This window comes from Narcine bancroftii, chromosome 3 (assembly GCF_036971445.1).
Source record: "Narcine bancroftii isolate sNarBan1 chromosome 3, sNarBan1.hap1, whole genome shotgun sequence".
NCBI classification, from domain to species: domain Eukaryota; kingdom Metazoa; phylum Chordata; class Chondrichthyes; order Torpediniformes; family Narcinidae; genus Narcine; species Narcine bancroftii.
In genome coordinates, this window is record NC_091471.1 from 276,919,667 (window position 1) to 276,944,000 (window position 24,334).

Sequence of the window (24,334 nt, forward strand, 5' to 3'; positions counted from 1 at the left end):
GCTGGTCCCAGAAAGCTGGAGAGTGGATAATGTTGTGCCTTTATCTAAGAACGAGTGCAAGGTCAGGGATTTGCACCCTGTGCTCTTAACGTCAGTGGTAGGAAAGTTACTGGAAGGGATTCTGAGAGACACAATTGATATGTATTTGGAAAGGTGAGGACTGATAGGAGGTCAGCAATGGCTTTGTGCTTGGGAAATTGCATCTCGTGAATTTCATTGAGTTGTTTGAAGAGGTGACCAAGAGAATTGACAAGGGTAGGGCAGGGCAGTGGATGCTGTCTACACTTGACTTCAGCAAAGTTTTTGATAAGATTCCACGAAGTAGACTGGTCTGGGGTGAGATCACACAGGATTCAGGCTGATCTGGCCAATAGGATATAGAATGGGCCTGGTGGTAGTGGAGGGTCGTTACTCACATTGGAGGTGGTGTGACACAGAGAGCAAGGCCAGGACCCCTGTTGCTTGTTAATGATTTGGATGAGAATGCAGTAAACTTATGGGTGACATCTAAATATGAGGTGTGGTGGACAGTGAGGAAGGCTGCTGTAGGCTACAGCAGGATATAAATCAACTGGGATAATGGGCCAAGGAATGGTAGATGAATTCAACTCAGTGAAATGATAGATTTTGGGAAGTTAAACAAGGCAGCACTTGAGACTCTGGGGATTGCTGTGGAACTGAGAGGCCACAGGATACAGGTGTATAGTTTCCTGAAAGTGGTGACAGGTAGACAGGAGAGAAAATAATGTACGGCATGCTTGCTTTCATTGGTCATGGCATTGAATTTAATAGTTGGGATGTCATATTGCCGCTGTACAGGACATTGGTGAGACCACACCTTGATGTATGAGAGGAAAGATGTGATTGAGCTGCAAAAGGTGTAGGAAAGACTCACAAGGATCTTGCCTGAAATTGAAAGATCTGAATTATAAAGAGAGACTGGATAAGCTGGGGGTGCTTTCCCTGAAGCCAAGGCTGAAGGGGGGGGGGGTGGAGAGGGGGTGGGAGGGGGCATGGATAGTAAATAGTCACCTTTTTCCAAAAGCAGGGGAATCTAAAACAAGGGACATCAGTTTAAGGTGAGGGGGAGAGATGTAAAAGGGATCTGAAGGGCAAGGTTTTCCATACAAAGGAACTGGATATATGGAATGTTGCCAGAGGAAGTGGTGGAGGTGGAGGTGGAGGCAGTTCAATGATATTTGCATAAGTCATGGATCGAAGCAGACAAATGGAATTAGGTCAAGGAGGTCTCATGGACAAGCTGGGCTGAAGGGTCCGTTTCCGTGTTGTATAATTTAAAAAATGTATGATGACATTTCACTTCTCACCCAGACAAGAGCAATGGAACTCAAGAACATCTGAAAAAACCCTCGCATGTTTTGGTTATCGTTCAATTTCAACACACTCAGTCACTTTCTTCAGACATAACTGGTTTTATCTGACCTTTGGCAGCAAGTGCCACAGTCGGAATTTCCTTGGCAAAATCCAGCAGGTCTGGGAAGTGCTGGCCCAGTGATTTGGCAAGAATGTGCAAGAAAGTAGATTTCCCATCCACAGTCTTCGTGGTGTCAAGCTGAGAGAGAGAGAAAGAGAGAGAGAGAGAGAGAGAGAGAGAGAGAGAGGGAGAGAGAGAGAGAGAGGGAGAGAAAGAGGGGGGGGAGAGAGAGAGAGAGAGAGGTGTGCATGTTAAACAAGGAAGTTTCAAACATAGGGCTCATGAATAAAATATCCTCTGCACTGCCTTAACAGAAACTAACATTACCCTCCTCTTTCTCAGAGAGTCCTGACATTGACAGTTATTCACGTTGTATCATGATGACACCCATTAACCATCAAGTCTTTCCCACCCCACACCCAGGGTTGTCACCACAATGAACCATGATCTTCCCATGTCATGTTTAGCTGCCATTCTCTCTATGTTGGCAAGTACTGCTGAGGACCAGAGGAAAGTTCAGATGAGATGTCAGGAATAAATTTTTTTTACAAAGAGTAGTGGGCATCTAGAATGCATTTCCAAGGATGGTGGCTGGTACAATAGGAACATTTAAAAGACTCTCAGATAGGAATATGGATGCAAGAAAAATAGGTTATGGGTGTGAGGTAGGGAAGAGTTAGGTGGATGTGAAGTAGGTTTACAGAGGTCAGCACAACATTAGGTGGATGTGAACATCCCTGGCCTGCAGTATGCTGTAATGATCTATGTTCTGTAATTATTGTCATTTTGCCTTCCCTCTCATTCATGCAGACAACTCTGACACCAACTCATTACCTCATGACCTTCCCACTCAGCTCCTGCTTAGTCAGGTCACTTACCTCTGTTAGGAAATTAATCTTAAATCCTGTGGTTTTGGGGCTCTTGGGCTGTCCATTATTGAGATAATTTCCCATTGCAAGAACAAACTGTCAAAATACAAGTGAATGAATAATTAGTGAGCAACAAAATTAGTCCTTCATCATCTTTCATCTTATCCGCACCCCCACCCCCCCACTCCTCACCACATGATGAAATAATCCTTCTTTCATTGGGTCCAGAGGACTCCAACTGTGGGGATATTGTGAATTGGACACGTCCACACGTCACACACTCAGAGCTACTCATCAGCATATGAAGATACACCCAGCCAAATATATAAAGGTGCCAACCACTTTGTTGAACACCTGTTCTCTGACCACAATGGACCCCTGGAGCTCCCAGTTACAAGCCTTTTTATTCCCCTCCCATTGCCACACTGACCTCTCCGTCCTCAGCCTCTTCAGCTTGCAGGGTGAGGCACCATGCGTACCAGAAGAGCAGCACCTCATACTCCACATGGGAGATCTACAATCCAATGGCAGCAACATTTCAGATGACCCCACCTTCTTCCCCACACAGGTGCTCTCACAGCCCCCCCCATTCCAAATACAGCCAAACCCTTTCCACCCTCCTCTCCACACCCAGTTCCATCCACTCCCCATTCTTTCCCCCATCTACCCTCTCCTCTTCCTTCTCTTCCTCCTGTTGTGATCAGATTCCGCCATGGGTAGCTCGCTGTTCTCCCTCGCCTGCCTCCACCTTCGCCCACACCTGGCTCAAGCTCTTATTTCCCACTCTGTTTGTTTTTTTAAATTTTTTATTTTTCACACTATAACCATATTGACCAAGATACATACAGACATTTTTCTTCTTAAATATATACAGTGTCGTTTTCTCCCCCTTTTTCCCCCTCCCTTCCCTCCCTCCCTCACTCCCTTCCCCATTTATTTAAAGTTCAATCTATAAGATACATTAAACCCGTTAAACAATGTTGTCACTTAATAAAAATAAACAAGAAATTTTACTGAGTCAGTTCTTTTCGTTATCTTCTCCTTCTGTCATTTTAGGTGGTGGAAGTCCATGCTAGGATTTCTCTATTGTGTTTCATGTATGGCTCCCATATTTGTTCGAATATTGTGATGTTATTTCTTAAATTATATGTTATTTTTTCTAATGGAATACATTTATTCATTTCTATATACCATTGTTGTATTCTCAAGTTGTCTTCTAATTTCCAGGTTGACATAATACATTTTTTTGCTACAGCTAGGGCTATCATAACAAATCTTTTTTTGTGCTCCATCCAAATCGAGTCCAAATTCTTTATTTCTTATATTACTTAGGAGGAAGATCTCTGGGTTTTTTGGTATGTTGCTTTTTGTGATTTTATTTAATATCTGGTTTAGATCTTCCCAAAATTTTTTCACTTTCTCACATGTCCAAATTGCATGAATTGTTGTTCCTATTTCCTTTTTACAGCAAAAACATCTGTCTGATACTGTTGGGTCCCATTTATTTAATTTTTGAGGTGTGATGTATAGCCTGTGTACCAGTTATATTGTATCATGCGTAACCTCGTGTTTATTGTATTTCTCATAGTTCCGGAGCATAGCTTTTCCCATGTTTCATTCTTTATCTTTATGTTTAGATCTTGTTCCCATTTTTGTTTAGGTTTACCGTTTGTTTCCTCGTTCTCCTTTTCTTGCAGATTGATGTACATGTTTGTTATAAATTTTTTAATTATCGTTGTGTCTGTAATCACATATTCAAAATTGCTTCCCTCTGGTAACCTCAGACTGTTTCCCAATTTGTCCTTCAAGTAGGTTTTCAGTTGGTGGTATGCAAACATTGTATCGTGAGTTATATTATATTTATCCTTCATTTCTTCAAAGGATAATAATTTATTTCCCGAAAAACAATTTTCTATTCTTTTGATCCCTTTTCTCTCCCATTCTCTGAAAGAAAGGTTATCTATTGTGAAAGGGATTAGTTGATTTTGCGTCAATATTAGTTTTGGTAGTTGGTAATTTGTTTTATTCCTTTCTACGTGAATCTTCTTCCAAATGTTGAGCAGATGATGCAATACTGGTGAATTCCTACGTTGCACCAATTTTTCATCCTATTTATATAGTATATGTTTAGGTATCTTCTCCCCTATTTTATCTAGTTCTTCTCCCCTATTTTATCTAGTTCTAATCTGGTCCAATCTGGTTTTTCCCTTGTTTGATAAAAATCTGATAGGTATCTTAATTGTGCGGCTCTATAATAATTCTTAAAGTTTGGTAGTTGTAAGCCACCTTGTTTGTACCATTCTGTTAATTTATCTAATGCTATCCTCGGTTTCCCCCCTTTCCATAAGAATTTGCTTATTATTTTCTTTAGCTCCTTGAAGAATTTCTCTGTTAGGTGAATTGGTAATAACTGAAATAGGTATTGTATTCTTGGGAAAATGTTCATTTTAATACAGTTTATCCTTCCTATCAGTGTTAGTGGTAAGTCTTTCCAATGCTCTAAGTTGACTTGTAATTTTTTCATTAATGGATGATAATTTAGTTTATATAGATGGCCGAGATTTTTATTTAGTTGTATACCTAGGTATCGCATTGCTTGTGTTTGCCATCTAAATGGTGATTCTTTCTTAAACTTTGCGAAATCCACATTATTCATTGGCATTGCTTCACTTTTATTTTCATTGATCTTGTACCCCGATACTTCTCCATATTCCTTCAATTTCCTATGTAATTCTTTTATTGATATTTCTGGTTCTGTTAAGTATATTATAACGTCATCTGCAAATAGACTGGTTTTATATTCCTTCTCTTTTATTTTTATCCCTCTTATTTTATTTTCTGTTCTTATCAGTTCTGCTAATGGTTCTATAGCTAACGCGAACAGTGAGGGAAATAGTGGACATTCCTGCCTTGTTGATCTGCTTAAGTTAAATTGTTTTGATATATATCCATTTACTGTCACTTTCGCCAATGGCCCCTTATATAATGCTTTAATCCAATTATTATATTTCTCTGGTAGGCTGAATTTTTGTAGTACTTTGAATAAATAATTCCATTCTCCTCTGTCAAAGGCCTTCTCTGCGTCTAAGGCAACCGCTACTGTTGGAGTTTTATTTCCTTCTACTGCATGAATTAAGTTAATAAATTTACAGATATTGTCCGTTGTTTGTCTTTTTTAAATAAATCCAGTTTGGTCTAGATTTACTATTTTTGGTACATTGTCGGCCAATCTGTTTGCTAATAGTTTAGCTATTATCTTATAATCTGTGTTAAGTAGAGATATTGGTCTATATGATGCTGGTGCTAGTGGATCTTTCCCTGTCTTTGGTATTACTGTAATTATTGCTGTTTTGCATGAATCTGGTATTTTTTTGTGTTTTATCAGTTTGGTTGATTACTTCCAGGAGGGGAGGAATTAATAAGTCTTTAAATGTTTTATAGAATTCTATTGGGAATCCATCCTCTCCTGGTGTTTTATTGTTCGGTAGTTTTTTTAATATCTCCTGTAATTCTTCTATTTCAAATGGTTTTATTAATTTATTTTGCTCCTCTGTTTGTAATTTTGGTAGTTCAATTTTAGTTAGAAATTCATCTATTTTGTCTTCTTTCCCTTCGTTTTCAGTTTGATATAGTTGTTCATAGAATTCCCTGAAGTTTTCATTGATCTCCGTTGGATTATATGTAATTTGTTTGTCCTTTTTCCTTAATGCCAATGTCATTCTTTTAGTTTGTTCTGTCTTAAGCTGCCACGCTAGAATTTTGTGCGTTTTTTTCTCCGAGCTCATAATATTTCTGTTTTGTCTTCATTATGTTCTTCTCCACCTTATATGTTTGTAGTGTTTCATATTTTTTTTTTGTCTGCCAATTCTCTTCTTTTAGTTGTATCTTCCTTTATTGCTAATACTTTTTTTTTGTATTTGTTATTTCCCTTTCCAACTGTTCTGTTTCCCGATTATAGTCCTTCTTCATCTAGTTACATAACTTATTATTTGCCCTCTGATGAACGCTTTCATTGCGTCCCATAGTATAAACTTATCTTTCACTGATTCCGTATTTATTTCAAAGTACATTTTAATTTGTCGTTCAATTAATTCTCTAAAATCCTGTCTTTTAATTAGCATGGAGTTTAATCTCCATCTATACATTCTTGGTGGGATGTCCTCTAGCTCTATTGCCAATAACAGGGGTGAGTGATCCGATAATAGTCTAGCTTTATATTCCATTTTCCTAACTCTCCCTTGAATGTGGGCTGATAACAGGAATAGGTCTATCCTTGAGTATGTTTTATGTCTACCCGAATAATAAGAATATTCCTTTTCCTTTGGGTGTTGTTTCCTCCATATATCCAAAAGTTGCATTTCTTGGATCGATTTAATTATAAATTTGGTTACTTTGTTCTTTCTGTTAGTTTTTTTTTCCCAGTTTTATCCATGTTTGAGTCCAAATTAAGGTTAAAATCCCCTCCTATTAGAATGTTCCCTTGCATATCTGCTATCTTCAAAAAGATATCTTGCATAAATTTTTGATTTTCTTCATTAGGTGAGTATACATTGAGTAAGTTCCAAAATTCTGAATATATCTGACATTTTATCATTACATATCTCCCTGCTGGATCTATTATTTCCTCTTCTATTTTGATTGGTACATTTTTATTAATTAATATAGCTACTCCTCTGGCATTTGAATTATATAATGCTGCTGTTACATGTCCTATCCAATCTCTCTTTAATTTCTTGTGTTCCACTTTAGTTAGATGTACAAATTTTCTTGTACAAATGCTATATCATTTTTTTCTTTTTTTCAGTAAATTTAACAGTTTCTTCCTTTTGATTTGGTTATGTATTCCATTAATATTTAAAGTCATATAGTTCAACATAGTCATTTCATATTTTGTTTATCTTTCCTTTCCATTTCCTCATCACCACCTTCCCTTCTTATCCATTTCGGCTTTCTTTTTTTGAACACATTATAAGACAACATTTCTAAAACATAAAATATTTCCACTATTCTCATATCTAAAATTCCTTTAACCCCAATAGTCCCTTCCCTTTCTGAGTTGCCCTTTGTCCCTTGTCGGGCAACCACATCTCCCCTCTCCATTTGGATTTGCGAATCCGCTCGCGTCAACTGATTTCGCAGTGACTTTTATTCTTCCCCACCCAGCCCCCCCAGAAAGGATTTTAATCTTCATATATAACAAAGGTCACTCTCTTAATTCCCTCCTTACTTCCTTTCTTCCCTTTCTTTCCCTTCTTAGTTCTTACTTATACTCTATTTATATATATATATATATATATATATACATACACATATAATTCGTTGTCATTTTTGTTCTTGTTACATCTCTTCATCACTCTGTCTGTTTTGTAGTTGTTCTGCAAATTTTCGTGTTTTTTCCGGATCCGAGAATAGTTTGCTTTGCTGCCCTGGGATAACTATTTTAAGTACCACTGGGTATTTTAACATAAATTTATAACCTTCGCCCCAGTCCGGGCGAAGGGTAGACGGCGGCGGCCCCGATCCGGGCAGGAGCAAGGGAGAGACGGCGGCCCCAGTCCGGGCACAGGGAGAGCAGCAGCGGCCCCGGCCCCGGTCCGGGCGAAGGGTAGACGGCGGCGGCCCCGATACGGGCAGGAGCAAGGGGGAGACGGCGGCCCCGGCCTCGGTCGAGTGAGGCAGGCGGAGGCCCCGGTCCGGGCAGGGAGTGGGAGGCAGTGGCCCCAGTCCAGGAACAGGGTGAACTGCGACGGCCTCGGCCCCGGTCCGGGCAGTATGGACCGACCTAGGAGGGGAGGCAGACCCCTCCAGCCCGGGTAAGAAACCTGCATAGGAGAAGGCCACTCCGATACAAAACCTACGACCCAAGGACCTCGCTGCCACGTCCCAGCTTGCTTGGCCACGGCACACGAACCATGGGTGTAAAGGGTGGGGCCAGTACTGCGCGCACTGCACTCCACCTAAAAGCTCCTTTGCGCAGGCCCGAGGACAGGTCCACGTCCTCCCCCTCCACGTCCTCCCCCTCCACGTCCTCCCCCTCCACGTCCTCCCCCTCAAAAGATGCTCACAAACTCAAGCTAGCATGCTGGAACATCAGAACCATGCTAGACAAGACTGACAGCCACCGACCTGAACGTCGGTCTGCCCTCATTGCACATGAACTCCTCAGACTTGACATCGACATAGCCGCTCTCAGTGAAGTCCGCCTGGCAGATGTAGGCAGCCTCCAAGAACGCGGCGCGGGCTACACACTCTACTGGTCTGGCAAGCCTTCGGATGAACGACGCCTATCTGGTGTAGGCTTCATGGTCAAGAGCTTCATTGCCTCCAAACTCGAAAACCTTCCAACAGGCCTCTCGGACCGAATCATGTTCATGCGACTCCCACTTCAAAACAAGCGTCACATCACCCTCATCAGTGTCTATGCTCCAACCCTCCAGGCGGAACCAGCAGAAAAGAACAAGTTCTACACCGACCTGCGCAACCTCATCCAACGTACCCCTACAGCCGACAAGGTTGTCATCCTGGGCGACTTCAACGCTCGTGTCGGCAAAGACTCAGAAACCTGGCCAGGAATCCTGGGCAAGTATGGCGTCGGCAAGTGCAACGACAATGGGCGCCTCCTGTTGGAGCTCTGCGCAGAACAGCGGCTTGTCATTACAAACACCCTTTTTCAGCAGAGGGACAGCCTTAAGACCACCTGGATGCATCCCCGATCCAAACACTGGCACCTCCTGGACTACATCCTGGTGCGAGAAAGTGACAAACAAGATGTGCTCCACACCAGGGTCATGCCTAGCGCGGAATGCCACACTGACCACCGGCTGGTTCGCTGCAAGCTCAACCTTCACTTCAAGCCAAAGCCCAGGAACAATAAAGCCCCCAGAAAGAGGTTCAATGTTGGAAAACTGCAGTCAGACGAAGCGAGAGGAAACTTCCAGGCAAACCTCAAAGCAAAGCTCAACGTTGCAACCCGCCTCACGGACCCGTCCCCTGAAACCCTCTGGGATCAGTTGAAGACTACCATACTGCAATCCACTGAAGAGGTACTGGGCTTCTCCTCCAGGAAAAACAAGGACTGGTTTGACGAAAACAGCCAGGAAATCCAGGAGCTGCTGGCAAAGAAGCGAGCTGCCCACCAGGCTCACCTTACAAAGCCGTCCTGTCCAGAGAAGAAACAAGCCTTCCGTCGCGCATGCAGCCATCTTCAGCGCAAACTCCGGGAGATCCAAAATGAGTGGTGGACTAGCCTCGCCAAACGAACACAGCTCAGCGCGGACATTGGCGACTTCAGGGGTTTCTACGAGGCTCTAAAGGCTGTGCACGGCCCCTCACCCCAAGTCCAAAGCCCGCTGCGCAGCTCAGACGGCAAAGTCCTCCTCAGCGACAAGATCTCCATCCTCAACCGATGGTCAGAACACTTCCAATCTCTTTTCAGTACCAACCGCTCAGTCCAAGATTCCGCCCTGCTCCAGCTCCCTCAACAGCCCCTAAGGCTAGAGCTGGATGAGGTTCCCACCCTGGATGAGACATATAAGGCATCGAACAACTGAAAAGTGGCAAAGCAGCAGGTATGGATGGAATCCCCCCAGAAGTCTGGAAGGCTGGCGGCAAAACTCTGCATGCCAAACTGCATGAGTTTTTCAAGCTTTGTTGGGACCAAGGTAAACTGCCTCAGGATCTTCGTGATGCCACCATCATCACCCTGTACAAAAACAAAGGCGAGAAATCAGACTGCTCAAACTACAGGGGAATCACGTTGCTCTCCATTGCAGGCAAAATCTTCGCTAGGATTCTACTAAATAGAATAATACCTAGTGTCGCTGAGAATATTCTCCCAGAATCACAGTGCGGCTTTCGCGCAAACAGAGGAACCACTGACATGGTCTTTGCCCTCAGACAGCTCCAAGAAAAGTGCAGAGAACAAAACAAAGGACTCTACATCACCTTTGTTGACCTCACCAAAGCCTTCGACACCGTGAGCAGGAAAGGGCTTTGGCAAATACTAGAGCGCATCGGATGTCCCCCAAAGTTCCTCAACATGATTATCCAACTGCACGAAAACCAACAAGGTCGGGTCAGATACAGCAATGAGCTCTCTGAACCCTTCTCCATTAACAATGGCGTGAAGCAAGGCTGTGTTCTCGCACCAACCCTCTTTTCAATCTTCTTCAGCATGATGCTGAACCAAGCCATGAAAGACCCCAACAATGAAGACGCTGTTTACATCCGGTACCGCACGGATGGCAGTCTCTTCAATCTGAGGCGCCTGCAAGCTCACACCAAGACACAAGAGAAACTTGTCCGTGAACTACTCTTTGCAGATGATGCCGCTTTAGTTGCCCATTCAGAGCCAGCTCTTCAGCGCTTGACGTCCTGCTTTGCGGAAACTGCCAAAATGTTTGGCCTGGAAGTCAGCCTGAAGAAAACTGAGGTCCTCCATCAGCCAGCTCCCCACCATGACTACCAGCCCCCCCACATCTCCATCGGGCACACAAAACTCAAAACGGTCAACCAGTTTACCTATCTCGGCTGCACCATTTCATCAGATGCAAGGATCGACAATGAGATAGACAACAGACTCGCCAAGGCAAATAGCGCCTTTGGAAGACTACACAAAAGAGTCTGGAAAAACAACCAACTGAAAAACCTCACAAAGATAAGCGTATACAGAGCCGTTGTCATACCCACACTCCTGTTCGGCTCCGAATCATGGGTCCTCTACCGGCACCACCTACGGCTCCTAGAACGCTTCCACCAGCGTTGTCTCCGCTCCATCCTCAACATCCATTGGAGCGCTCACACCCCTAACGTCGAGGTACTCGAGATGGCAGAGGTCGACAGCATCGAGTCCACGCTGCTGAAGATCCAGCTGCGCTGGATGGGTCACGTCTCCAGAATGGAGGACCATCGCCTTCCCAAGATCGTATTATATGGCGAGCTCTCCACTGGCCACCGTGACAGAGGTGCACCAAAGAAAAGGTACAAGGACTGCCTAAAGAAATCTCTTGGTGCCTGCCACATTGACCACCGCCAGTGGGCTGATAACGCCTCAAACCGTGCATCTTGGTGCCTCACAGTTTGGCGGGCAGCAGCCTCCTTTGAAGAAGACCGCAGAGCCCACCTCACTGACAAAAGGCAAAGGAGGAAAAACCCAACACCCAACCCCAACCAACCAATTTTCCCTTGCAACCGCTGCAATCGTGTCTGCCTGTCCCGCATCGGACTGGTCAGCCACAAACGAGCCTGCAGCTGACGTGGACTTTTTACCCCCTCCATAAATCTTCGTCCGCGAAGCCAAGCCAAAGAAAAAGAGAAGATAACCTTTTTTCCATAGGGTCGTTTTTGCTGCATTAAACTCCTTCCTCTTCTTCAGGAGTTCAAAACTTATATCTGGATAGAAAAAAAAATTTTTGACCTTTGTATTCCAGTGGTTTTTTTTGTCTTCTCTTATTTTTTTCATTGCCTTCTCCAATATATTTTCTCTTGTTGTATATCTTAGGAATTTTACTCGAATGGATCTTGGTTTTTGTTGTGGTTGTGGTTTAGGGGCTAATGTTCTGTGTGCCCTTTCTATTTCAATTTCTTCCAGTAATTCTGGTCTTCCTAGAACCCTGGGGATCCATTCTTTTATAAATTCTTTCATATCTTTGCCTTCTTCATCTTCCTTAAGGCCCACTATCTTTATATTGTTTCTCCTATTATAATTTTCCATTATATCTATCTTCTGAGCTAACAGCTCCTGTGTTTCTTTAACTTTTTTTATCAGATTCTTCTAATTTCTTTTTTAAGTCATCTACTTCCATTTCTATGGCTGTTTCTCGTTCTTCCACCTTGTCTACTCTTTTTCCTATATCTGTCATGATCATCTCTAATCTATTCACTTTTTCTTGTGTACTTTTTATTCTTCTTTTTATTTCACTGAATTCTTGTGACTGCCATTCTTTTACTGTTTCCATATATTCTTTTAAAAAAAATATATCCATGTACTTGCCCTTCCCTTCATCTTCCATTTCTCTGTGTTCTTCCTCCTCTTCTTCTGAGTCCACTCCAGTGTCTGTGTCCTTTACCTCTGTCCCTTCTGGTTTTCTTGTTGGGTTGTTTGTTTTATTTTGTTGGGTATTCTTGTTCTTCTTATTTTTATTAAAAGTGTCTTGGTGTTGGTCTTCTTCCTCTGGGTTGGTCATCTGTTGTTTCTTTGATTTCCTATTTTTATTCTCTTCCTTCTTGTTCCCATTATTTTCTATGTTTTCCTGTTGAGAGTCTTGCTGTCGTGTTATACTTGTCTGTTTCAGCTGTGGAGATTTACTCCTCAGCTGGTCCCCCCTCCTGTCGGTGTTGTTTTTGTCTTGTGCATCGCGCATGCACGAGGATTCGCGCATGCGCAGTTGCGCGCTTTTGTTTGGCTCCGTGAGCCATCTTTGTAGTCCTGAGTTCGGGGTTTCCACTGACCTCAGGGAGCAGGCTTCTCTCTCCACGGCAAGCCTCCTGTACCGGTAAGGCCTTCACCTTCCTCCTCCGACGTCCTTCCTTCTTCTTTTCTTCCTGTTGTTTTTGGTTTTTCTTTCTTTGCTGCCATTTTCTCCACACTTTCACTTTCAATTTGTTATGGTTTCTGTGTTAGTGACTGTTTTTTCTCTACCCTTTTTTTTTTACTTTTCTGGAGAGGGCTGGAATTCCCCTACCGGCCACTACTCCATCACGTGACTCCTCCACTCCCACTCTGTTTGTTGACCACCTTTCACCCTCCTGCTTTTGGCTCCCACCCCTCTCCACCTGTCATTCACATCACTTGGTCAACTACTGACCCTCCTCCGCTCTTTATACAGGCTAACTTCAATCTCCACTGTCAGCTGAGTCAAGACTTGAAACATCAGCTCACGCTTTCCTTCCACAGATGCTGCCTGAACATGCAGATCCCCCAGCAATTTGTTTTTCGAAACTCATAAAGGTAAACTCACTCGCTTACACAATGGAAGAAATAGATTCCACTGACATAAATACACAAATGATTTACTGACAGCGATAGCAGAAAGGCTGATGTGTGGTCAGAGGGAGAGAGAAAGAATGAAAATGAAAGAATGAAAGAGAAAGATAAGAGAGTGAGAGAGAAAAAGAGTGAAAAGAAAGAATGAGAGGAGGAGAAAGAAGGAGCAATAGTAAGGCCTTTGACAAAGTCCCATATGGGAGATCAAGATGGTTCAGTCGCTTAGCATCCAGGATGAAATAGTAATGTGGTAAATGGGATCAGCAAATTTGCAGATGACACTAATATTTTAGGTATAGTGATCAGCGAGGAAGGCTTTCACAGCTTTCAGAGGGATCTAGACCAGCTGGAAAAATGAGCTGTAAATTGGCAGATGGAATTTAATCCAGACAAGTGTGAGGTGTTGCAGTTTGGGAGGAATAACAAGGATAGATTACACAGTAAACAGTAGGGAACTACAGAGTGTGGCAGAAGAGGGATCTGGGGATACAGATATGTAATTCCCTGAAAGTAGCACTACGGGTAGGTAAGGTCATAGAGGAAACTTTGCATTGGCATTCATAAATCAAAGTATTGAATATCTGAGTTGGGATGTTATGTTGAAATTGTAAGATATTAGTGTGGCTAAATTTGGAGTATTATGTGCATATTTTTGTCACCTAACTACAGGAAAGATACCAAACGATTGAAAGATTTACAAGGATGTTGCTGGGTCTAACTACAGGAAAGATACCAAACGATTGAAAGATTTACAAGGATGTTGCTGGGTCTTGAAAAATTGAGTTATAGGGAAAGGTTATGGAGCATCAGAAAATGAGGGGAGATTTGGTCGAGGTACACAAAATTATGAGGGGCATAGATAGGGTAAATGCAAATAGACTTTTTCCATTGAGGATGGGTGAGGCAAGAAATGGAGGACATGTGTTAAGGGTTAAAGGTGAAATGTTTGAGGGGAACATGAGGAGGAGCCTCTTTATTCAGAGGGTGGTGAGAGTGTGAAACAAGGTGCCAGTGGAGGTGATGGACGTGGGTTTGATTTCAACATCTAAGAGAAGATTGGCTAGGGGAATGGAAGGCTATCATCCGGGTGCATGTCAGGGGGACTGGGTGGCATAAATAGTTTGGCATACACTAGATCAGTGGTTTTCAAACTTTTTCTTTCCACTCAGATAACACCTTAAACAATCCCTTACTAATTTCAGAGCACCTATGGCATAGGGAATATTTAAAGTGGTGTGTGAGTGGAAAGAAAGTCAGAAAGCCACTGCATTAGATGAACCAAAGGGCCTGATTCTGTGGTGTAGTGGTCTATGGGTCTATGGGCCAAAGTAGAAGCCAGAGAGGTTACTTTCAATACTGTGCAGACAGGTGAAGAGTGAGCAAGTAAAGACCAGCACCAAATGTAAAAGGATCCAAAAATATCCTATGGACCTAGAAATTTGAAGAGGATGGACAGAGCTGATCAGAAAGCAGAGAAGGGTGGCATAGTTGGCATAACGGTTAGCACAACACCTTTACAGCATCAGTGATTGGGACCAGACAGGGGTTCAAATCCCACATTCTCCCCAAGTCTGTGTGGGTTTTCTTCGGGGGCTCCTACCCTTCAAAACATACCTGGGGTGTAGGTCAATTGGGTGTAAATTGGGAGGCACTGACTCGTGGGCTGAAATGGCCCGTTATTGTGCTGTATGTCTAAATCTTTTAAAAAAGGAATTCACTCATGCAACAGATGACCTGAGGCTCCGTCAAACGAGGTGATGCTGGAGTCTTTGTGGAGGAGGTTGTGGGTGAGATCCTGAAGGGTTAACACATAGCAATGAGAAAGTCTTGCAGTATTGAAAGCAGACTAATTTGCTGATCCAAAGGGATAAGTGCTACGTTACTGCAGGAAGTAAGGGAGGAAATGGTTGCATACTCTCGCCTATAACCATTTATGGGTGAATGAGGTCTAAGCATGGAGAAGCATTGGTGTGGTCATGGAAAAGGGGTGTTTTAGGAGTGGAAAAAAGTGTGCAGGGAATCTCCTTAGGGATAGATAACAGAATCATTGATTTCTTTAATATTTAATAACAATTGAATGGTCAGGGAAAAATATCTCAATCTGCAGATGATACAAACCCTAGCAGCTTTAGTAAGGTGCGAGAAGGCCAGAGGCTGATGTAGACAGACTTATTTCATGCTGAGGAACACAGAAGATTATATCTGGGTAGGATGAAAGAGTAAAGGTGATTATAAACAGAAGGTACAATTCTAAAAGGAGCATAGGAGCCGAGAAGGAAAACACAAAGTCTGCAGACACCGTGGTTGAAGTAAAAACACACAATGCTGGAGAAACTCAGCAGGTCAAACCATGGAGTCTGAGATATTAGATTTAAATTTAAATTTAGACATACAGCACAGGAACAGGCCCTTTCAACCCATGAGCCCGTGTCGCCCAATTTACACCAAATTAACCTCCCCCCCTCCCACCTCGGTATGTTTTGAATAGTGGGAGGAAACTGGAACCTCAAGGCCTCAAACCCATGCAGATGAGGAGAATGTACAAACACCTTACAGATGGTGTGGGATTCGAACCCCGGTCCCAATTGTTGGCGCTGTAACAGCATTGCACTAACCGCTACGCCAACCATCCCACTCTAACAAGATATGTGCATAGTCCATTAAAAGCAGCAGAGCAGATTGAAAAATTATAAAAGCATTTATCAGCCTGAGTTTTAGAAGCACAGACATAGATGCCAAAGCAAGAATGTTATAATAAATCTTTATAAAACACTGGTTCAGATGGAGTGCATAGACGCTCATAGACAAGGAAGGATTTACTGTCCTTCTATAGAGAAAAGGTTTCCTAAAATGGCATGATGGACGGCAGACTTTAGCTTTGTGGAAGGATGGGAGAATTTTAAAATTTAATTTAATTTGTAATTTAGAAATCCCTTCTGGCCCTTGACCCACAACGCCTAATTACACCCATTAGACAGATTAACCGACTAACCCCGTAGGTATTTGAAATGTGGGAGGAAACCGGAGCACCCAGAGGAAACACATGCAGCTATGGGGAGAACGTACCTATGGGTAGCAGTGGATTTGAGCCCAGGTTGCTGGTACTGTAATAATGTGGTCCCAACTGTGCAGAAAAGAAGGCAGGTTTGATATCTTTGAAACAGAAGAGGCTGTGTGATAATGAGCTTGAATATTTTGGAATTATGAAGTATTCAGAGGGTAGAGAGAAACTATTTCCATTGGTGAAAGGGTGCAGAACCAGCGGATAATGAACACAGAACCATAGAACATTACAGCACAGAAACAAGACCCTTTGGCCCTTCTAATCTGTGCCAGACCATTTTTTTGCCTAGTTCCACTGACCTACACCCAGTCCATAGCCTTCCATACTTCTCCCATCCATGTACCCATCCATGGACCTGCTGTGAGTGAGTGGGTGAGAAACGGGGAACTGTAATCCACTGGGTGGGTGGGGGGTGGAACCTACTTTCAGGCTCCAGCCTGATTCAGTGTCCGTGTCTGTTGAACCCAAACCGCATTGCACAAACCTTCTGATTGCCAGGTTTGCCAAAATGGTTTCAGTGAGGCGCATGTTAGGTGTTTGTTGTGACTTCAGTGTCCAAACGCCTTTCATCCCCAGTATTTCACTCTCACTTAGAGTGTCTCCACAAAGTTTGTACACTCAAGAGTCATTTTTAAGATGTTGCATGATTTCCCCACCATGTTTGATCCTCTGAGTATGCAGGTCATCTTACAAAAATAAGATAAACATTACTTACCTTAATCATTTAGACACTCCACTTTTCATTATGCCCCACTTTTGGTGCATGTGCCATAGGTTGGGCCAACCCTGCTACTGCATTTTCTAAAATGGGGTCACTTAATCTCCTATCTCAAAGAAAGCAACGCGGATATTAAGCGGCGCATACCTTGTATATATCGGGGTCCAATGACTCTGTGTTATAACTGAATTGGCATTAAATCAGGGCATGTAAAATTGGGGATTCACTGAACCTCTTTCAAATCTTTTTTCTTCACATTGTCTGCCAAAGCAACCTCATGTCTTCTTTCAACATCCTGGTTTCTTTCTTGATGTTTTTCTTGTAGATCCCTAATATCCCTCAAAAACAATGGTTCCCTATACTTTGCCTTTAATCCTGACAGGAACATACAAACTCTGTAGTCTCCAAATTTCACCTTTGAAGGTCCTCCACTTACCTCGCACATCCTTGCCCAAAAACAACATCCCAGTCTGCACATTCTAGATCCTTCCTCATTTCCTCAAAATTCACCTTTCCCTAATTTAGAATCTCAACCTGAGGCCCAGATCCATCCTTCTCCATAATTAACTTGAAACTAATGGCATTATGATCATTGGACCCAAAATGTTTCCCAACACATACTTCTGTTACCTGTCCTGTCTTGTTCCCTAATAGGAGATCCAGTAGTTTTCTGAATCAATATATAAAGGTACCAACTCTGTCTAGTTGGTACCTCTATATATTGATTTAGAAAACTTTCTTGAACAAATTTGACCAACTCCAAGCCATCCAGCCCTTTTAGAGTATGGGAGTCCCAGCCAATATGCGGAAAGTTAAAATCTCCTATTATCATAACCTCATGTTTCCTGTAGCTGACTGCTGTCTCTCTACAGATTTTCTCCTCCAATTCTTGCTGACTATTGGGTGGTCTAAAATACCTTTCCCATTCTTCATCTTCATCCATATAGCCTCAGTAGATGAACCCTCTGGGATGTGCTGCCTGAGCACAGCTGTGATATTTTCCCTGATGAGCAATGCCACTCCTCCTCCTTTCAACCCATCCATTCTATCGTATCTAAAGCAGCAGAAGCCTGGAGCTGCTAGTCCTGCCCCTTCTGCAACAAAGTTTCATTAATAGCCACAATGGCATAATTCCAGTCTCAATCCATGCTTTGTTCATCTGCCTTTCCTCCAATACTCCTTGCATTGAAATAGATGGCACCTGAGAACATTCGTACCACGTACAACCCATTGACTTCTAATTTTCATAATTTTCATGTCACCTTTTCCCTCCTCCACTCCTCTATCTGCTCTAACACTCTGGCTCCCCTCCCCCTGCAAATCTAGTTTAAACCCATCAGATTAACACTACCAAACCTTCCCACAAGGATATTAGTCCCCTTCCAGTTCAGATGCAAACAGTCCTGTCAGAACAGTCCCACCCTGGAAGAGCCTAATGATCCAGAAACCTGAAGCCCCCCCCCCCCCCCACTGCACCATGACTCTAGCTATGTGTTAAGCTGCATTAACCTCACTAGCATGTGGCATGGGTACCAATCCTAAGATCATAACCTTGGAGGTCCTGTCCTTCAACCTAGTGCCTAACTCCTGACCTCTCATTGCAGGACCTCCTCACCCTTCCTATACACGTCATTTGTCCCTACATGGACCACGGCATCTGGCTGTTCACCCACCCTCCTGAGAATGCCGTGAACTCGATGTGATCCTGCAACCAGGGAGGCACATACCATCCGGGATACTCGATCTCCTCCACAGAACCTTTTATCTGTCCCCATAACTATGAAATCCCCTATCACTACAACTTGTCTCTTCTTGTCCATTCCTTTCTTAGCCACAGGACCAGACACCATGCCAGAGACCTGATCTCTGTGGCTTGGCCCAGGTAAGTTCCCCCCCCCCCAACATAATCCAAAATATTGCACTTGTTATTGAGGGGAATGGCCACAGGGGTGCCCTGCATTGCCTGCCTGCTCTTTTTTCCTCTTCTGACTGTCACACATCTACCCTCCTCCTACCCCTAGCTGTGAGAGTGTCCCTGTAACTCCTGTCTATCACCCCTTCTGCCTCCCGAATCATTCGGAGTTCGTCCAATTCCAGCTCCATGCCAAAAGTTACAAGGAAGAAAATATTTTTTACATAACACCAGGAGGCAGATTTGATCATTATATCCAAAGAGCAGTTGAAAGGAGAACATCTACTCAGTTATACGTTCAGGACAGGGAAGAGCTTACACAGAGCTGATATGGATTTGATGCACCAGATGGCCTCCTTCCATGCTGTCATCATTCCCTGACCCTGTGAAATAATCCTATAGGAATTATTTACGTCTACTCAAGAGAACAGTTATTAGATAAAGCTTGGTTTAGCACTTTATCTAAAAGACAGGATGCTCTAACAATGCCTCAGTCCTGTTTTACACCAAACTGCCTTCAGCATCATGGGCACAAGTCCTGACAAGCGTGGTGAATCATACCAGCCACACTACACTGACGTGGCAGAGCTGCAGGCCATACAAGGGCATGGTTTGCAGAAGCTCTATTGTTGCATTGCAAGCAGAAGGGAGATTCACTGCAGCCTATTCAGTTGCCAAAATTGTTTTCCTACCTCCAGAATCTTTGCCAGTTTCTTGCCACTTTTCAGCTCAACTGAGGCCTTGTAGATGCACTGCAGTCCAGCCTTAATCTCCTCGGTCTTCTCTTGCAGTGTGACCTTGAAATGCAAGCTCCTCAGTCTGATTTTGTACTCCTTCACTGACAGCATCTGCACACCCAAGGACGCAGAAAGAAAGGTCTCTCGTGAACATTGAATGAAGGACGATTTTTGGTCAAAGATGTTAAGCACATTTCCCTCTGCTTTCCTGATGCAGCTAATACCTGCTGAGGATACTGCAGCAGGTAGTCAGGGGAATACTCTTCAGTCATGCAGTGTGGAAACAGGCCCTTCTGTCCAACTAGCCCAAGCTGACCAGAATGTCCCACCCACACTAGTTCCATCTGACTGCCTTTGGATCATTTCCTTCTAAGCCTACTCTATGAATGAATCCATCCAGTTTTCTTTTCCTTAAATCTTTGAAATTCCATCGCTTTTGTCTACAATTTCTTTTAGGAATTACCTTAAAATTCAGCTCTGAGATGGGCTGTTTATCTCCTACAGTGAAATAATTTGCTACTTTCCCTCTCCATCAGACATGATGCTGTATGAGGCAAAGTTATCATGACAGAGACCAGGTTCAATGTAGCATATAATGTAGCCTCATCACGAAAATAAAATCATTGAGATAACATCAAAGATTATCAGAAAAGTGTGCTGGTGGATAGAACTGCAGGTCAACACATAATTGTTGGGGACCCTTGGGACCTGGCTTCAGACCCCAGAAAAACTGGAGCACAGGAATGGCATCCAATCAACTTATTCTAAGCAGGAGAACTGTTCTTTACAAGTCAGACACCACTGTGTCACACAGGGATTCTGAGATATGTCCATAACTCCAAACTTCCATGTCAGAAACATTGTCATTTGAGAGTGTAAAAGTAGTCCTGTGGATTAATTAGCTAAATATTAGTCCAGATCTTAGTTAATTTTAGATTTTAGTTCAATCTTAGTTAGAATTAGTATAGAGTTGTACCACAGTTTTTTAAAAATTGCCAGGCCACTGTGTTAAGACATCCAGAAACAGCAATTATTAAGGAAAAGCACCATTGATTTTGTCTTTATTATTAAAGGATTTCTTTGCCTTAAACTAACAGAAACAATCACAGTTCATGTTTACTGGAAGCAGACTCGTTGGCCTTTCCAGACAGCTAAATTTGCGTTTAAACTAACAGTTTGCATTGATAAACAGTCTGACATTAATGACTGGCTGATAAGCGATCTGTTAAAGTGACTACAAAAGACAGAATCATCGTGCCTCACCGACAGACGCCAGAGGAAACCCCTTTGGTTTGTGTGCATTAAAGAGAGGGTTCCTTTGTTTTGTGTGTTTTAAATATTCAATTAACTTTCCAGACTAATAATTAGCATTTGATAATTAAATCGTAATGCAAAAGTACACAGAGCATGGATGTTCAATATATATTGAAGGCAAAACCTCTAGACATTACCTCAAATGTGTAAAGACATGAAAACTTAAGCAGGATTAACTGTTAAAATATGTAATTGTTTGATGTCAGTGATTTACATTTCTTAAGAACCACTGTGACAAATAAGGAACTGAAACAATGTACCTCAAACAAATACAAAAAAACTGGTTTATCAACTTGTGAGAAGTATTCTGCCTGCCAAAATATACCATAAATACTGTACCAAATCACTGTGATCTTTGAGTGAAGGTCGATACTAACAAAGATGACATTGTTTACCTGATTACTCACACCCACTAGTGTAATTTAATGAACCTGCATTGTATGCTCTATTGTTCTCCTGTGTATTTTGTCTTGATAGTGTGGGCCGACTATCACAATGGGAAGTGGAGGATCACAGAATGGCAGACAACAGAGTTATAACCTGCACAACATGGCACATGTACCTTACAGTTAGATCATGGGTGACCTGTAACATAATTCCTTTTCCGCACCATGGATTATTTTGCATGGTGTCATTGAGACAGACTGACATAAAACAGATCTAGGCCCTTCAGCCCACGTGGTCCATGTTGACCTCTTTCACATCAAAACCTAACCCCATTTGCCTTTATAGGACTTTATCCTGTGATGCCCAGACCACAGAAGGGAATCTGTGAGTGCAGCAGTCTCAGAGGGTGGGCTTTGGTGAGAAAGGTGAAGGGTGTGGATGGGGAGGGTGAGGAGTGGGGTGGATAAAGGGTGTGGAGAGTGGTGGGGAGGGAAAGGGTGAGAGTAGCGAGGGGAGGCTGGGAAGGTTGAGGGGTAGGAAGGGTAAGGGAAAGTGTGGGGAGGGTGAGAGTGACAGGGTGAAGGGTGGGGTGAGGATGGGAAGAGTGAGGGTGACAGGGTAAGGGGTGGCTGAGGGTGGGAAAGGTGATGGTGGAGAGGGTGATGGGCAGGTGAGGGTGAAGGGTGGGCTGATCAGGACGGGTGGGGAGCTGGTGGTAGGCAGATTTCTGGTCGATTGTGGAGAACACATTTTATGGAGCAATTTGATTGACCATGTCGGCAATGCGAGGGAGGGGATAAGCATCCAGCTGTGTATAGCAGTTAACAGTCTGGCTATAGTCATCACCATCCTGTGTTTACTCCCAGCCTTGACCATCACCATGGGCTGGTACTGGGCTCTATGAGCCCTTCATTCAGGAGTCGCTGGACCTCTGCTTTAATAAACGCCCTGTCCTCTACAATGTATCGCCTGCTTTTTGTAGTGACTGGTTTATAGATGGGGGTGAGGTTCGTGAACAATGGTGGGGATCAAAACGGAGAGTAGAGAGACCACGTGTTGATTGGGTTGATGGGAGGGGCATGGGGTGTGGGGTGGCGCGGTGCGGGGAAGCAGGGCAAATATGGCTGTTGATCGTGAGGGGGAATGGGACCATCATATTGTTTTGTAACACTCTTTAATATTTTATTTATATATGCCATACAATCAATTACATTACATATATTTCATTCCCAATTAATCACACATTGCTTTTACAAATAGAAAAGAAAAAAAAGAAAAAGAGAAAAAGGAAAAGAAAAAAGAAACTCCCCCAACCACTCAATCCCCCCGAAACCATGAGAAAAAGAGAAAGAAAAAGAAAAGACCCCCCCATTGGCACTTAGAGATATAGCACCACCTCCCCCTCTTCATATGGGACGTGGCTCATTGCCACAATGAGCCCATGAACAGCGGACAATGGACTCCAACACCCTTCCCTTCAAAACAAATTTACCATCACCTCATTCCAAATAGTTCCTTCTTAATAATTCACCCTATTAAAGGGCAGATTTCCCACAATATCTAATGCCTGTTATAATCTATTAAAAATTATCATCTGATAGTACAATTTCCATTATCGCTGGGTAACATAGCATAAGGCTTTATCCTTTGCCCTCTTATCCTTATTTCATAATTCTTGCTAAATAATTTTCAAATTCTCCATAAATTGAGAAAACCATGAATAAAACTTTCTTTCGTCACTGAAATCAATCATCTCGCTCAAATTCAATAATTTGATCTTACTTAAAGTATCCCTTTTTCTTGGCCAGACACCATCTTGTCTTATCAGTTCGTAGTCTGGCCCATGCTGACTCGTAATCTGGGAGCATAATGGCGATACCCATGAAGCAGCATGGCTATCCCTGGAAGTTGGCCCTCATGTCGTGGTGTGGTCACGTGGTACAACATTGAACAGTATGGAACAGGGGAATGCCCTTTGGCCCCAGTGTCTGCCCCATGCCATGTTAAATGGATTCTCTTTTGCCTGCACATGTTCCCTATCACTCCATTTTTACATATCTGAATCTATCTAGCAGCCTCTTAAATGTTACTTATTGCATTTTTTCTAGCACTGCCCCCAACGCCCAATTCAGGCACCCACCACTGTCTGTGGAGAATAAATTTTCACCCCGCATATTTCCCTCTGTTCCTCCCTTCACATTAAACATGATGGAACATGGAATAATGCACCCTCACCTACCCTCACCCTACCACCACTCACCCACCCCTCACCCTGCCACCTCTCACTCATCCCTCACCCTGCCATTTCTCACCCACCCCTCACCCAGCCACCCCTCACCCACCCTCACCCACACTCACCCACCCCTCACCTCTGAACATCTTTTATGAGGGGCCTATTTTTTTTCTGTTTTTCCCCTCTCACTGGGAACCAAAGGCCACATTGTGGATGACCACAGAAATAGGACAAAGTCTCTGCAACCTACCTGCAGGGCAAATTGGTCTGGCTCGCTCAGTTTACTGGGATCGTCTGAATGCCGCTTAAAGTTCTTCAGCTCTTCCTCATCAGGGGCATAGAGCAGCAACTGTTTAATGTGAGAGGGCTCCAGTCGATCATTCTCCATTGTCATGAGGATCTGGCGGAGCTCCAGAGCCGAGAGCTTCAGGTGGGCGATGAGAATAGCTATTAGGAATAAAGGTACAGGAGAATCAATCAGTGCAAAAGAGGGAGACAGTTTACCGAGCCACTGGCACCGTGCGGGTATCTGAAGGAATGCTGACCACCAGGTGTAGGATCGGCAGGCCTCCCAGTCCTTGTCCTCTCCCAACATTGTACCATTATTCTTCTTCAACCCAGCTCTTCCTACTTTTGTAGGCTCCTTCATCTCTCCCTCTCCACTTTCCCTTTACATTAATA

General features: G+C 43.3%; 1 protein-coding gene across 2 annotated transcripts in view; it reads right to left on the reverse strand.

Annotated features, from left to right (window-relative positions):
- Window positions 1–24,334, reverse strand: part of grid2ipb (glutamate receptor, ionotropic, delta 2 (Grid2) interacting protein, b) — a 335,342-nt gene that overhangs the window by 16,453 nt on the left and 294,555 nt on the right. For both annotated transcript variants that reach the window (XM_069928210.1, XM_069928209.1), the window contains 4 exons: window positions 23,904–24,100; window positions 19,675–19,830; window positions 2,314–2,400; window positions 1,444–1,573 (listed from right to left, as the gene is read on the reverse strand). In XM_069928210.1, the coding sequence (XP_069784311.1) occupies window positions 1,444–1,573; window positions 2,314–2,400; window positions 19,675–19,830; window positions 23,904–24,100 (570 nt within the window). The remainder of the gene's footprint in view (window positions 1–1,443; window positions 1,574–2,313; window positions 2,401–19,674; window positions 19,831–23,903; window positions 24,101–24,334) is intronic.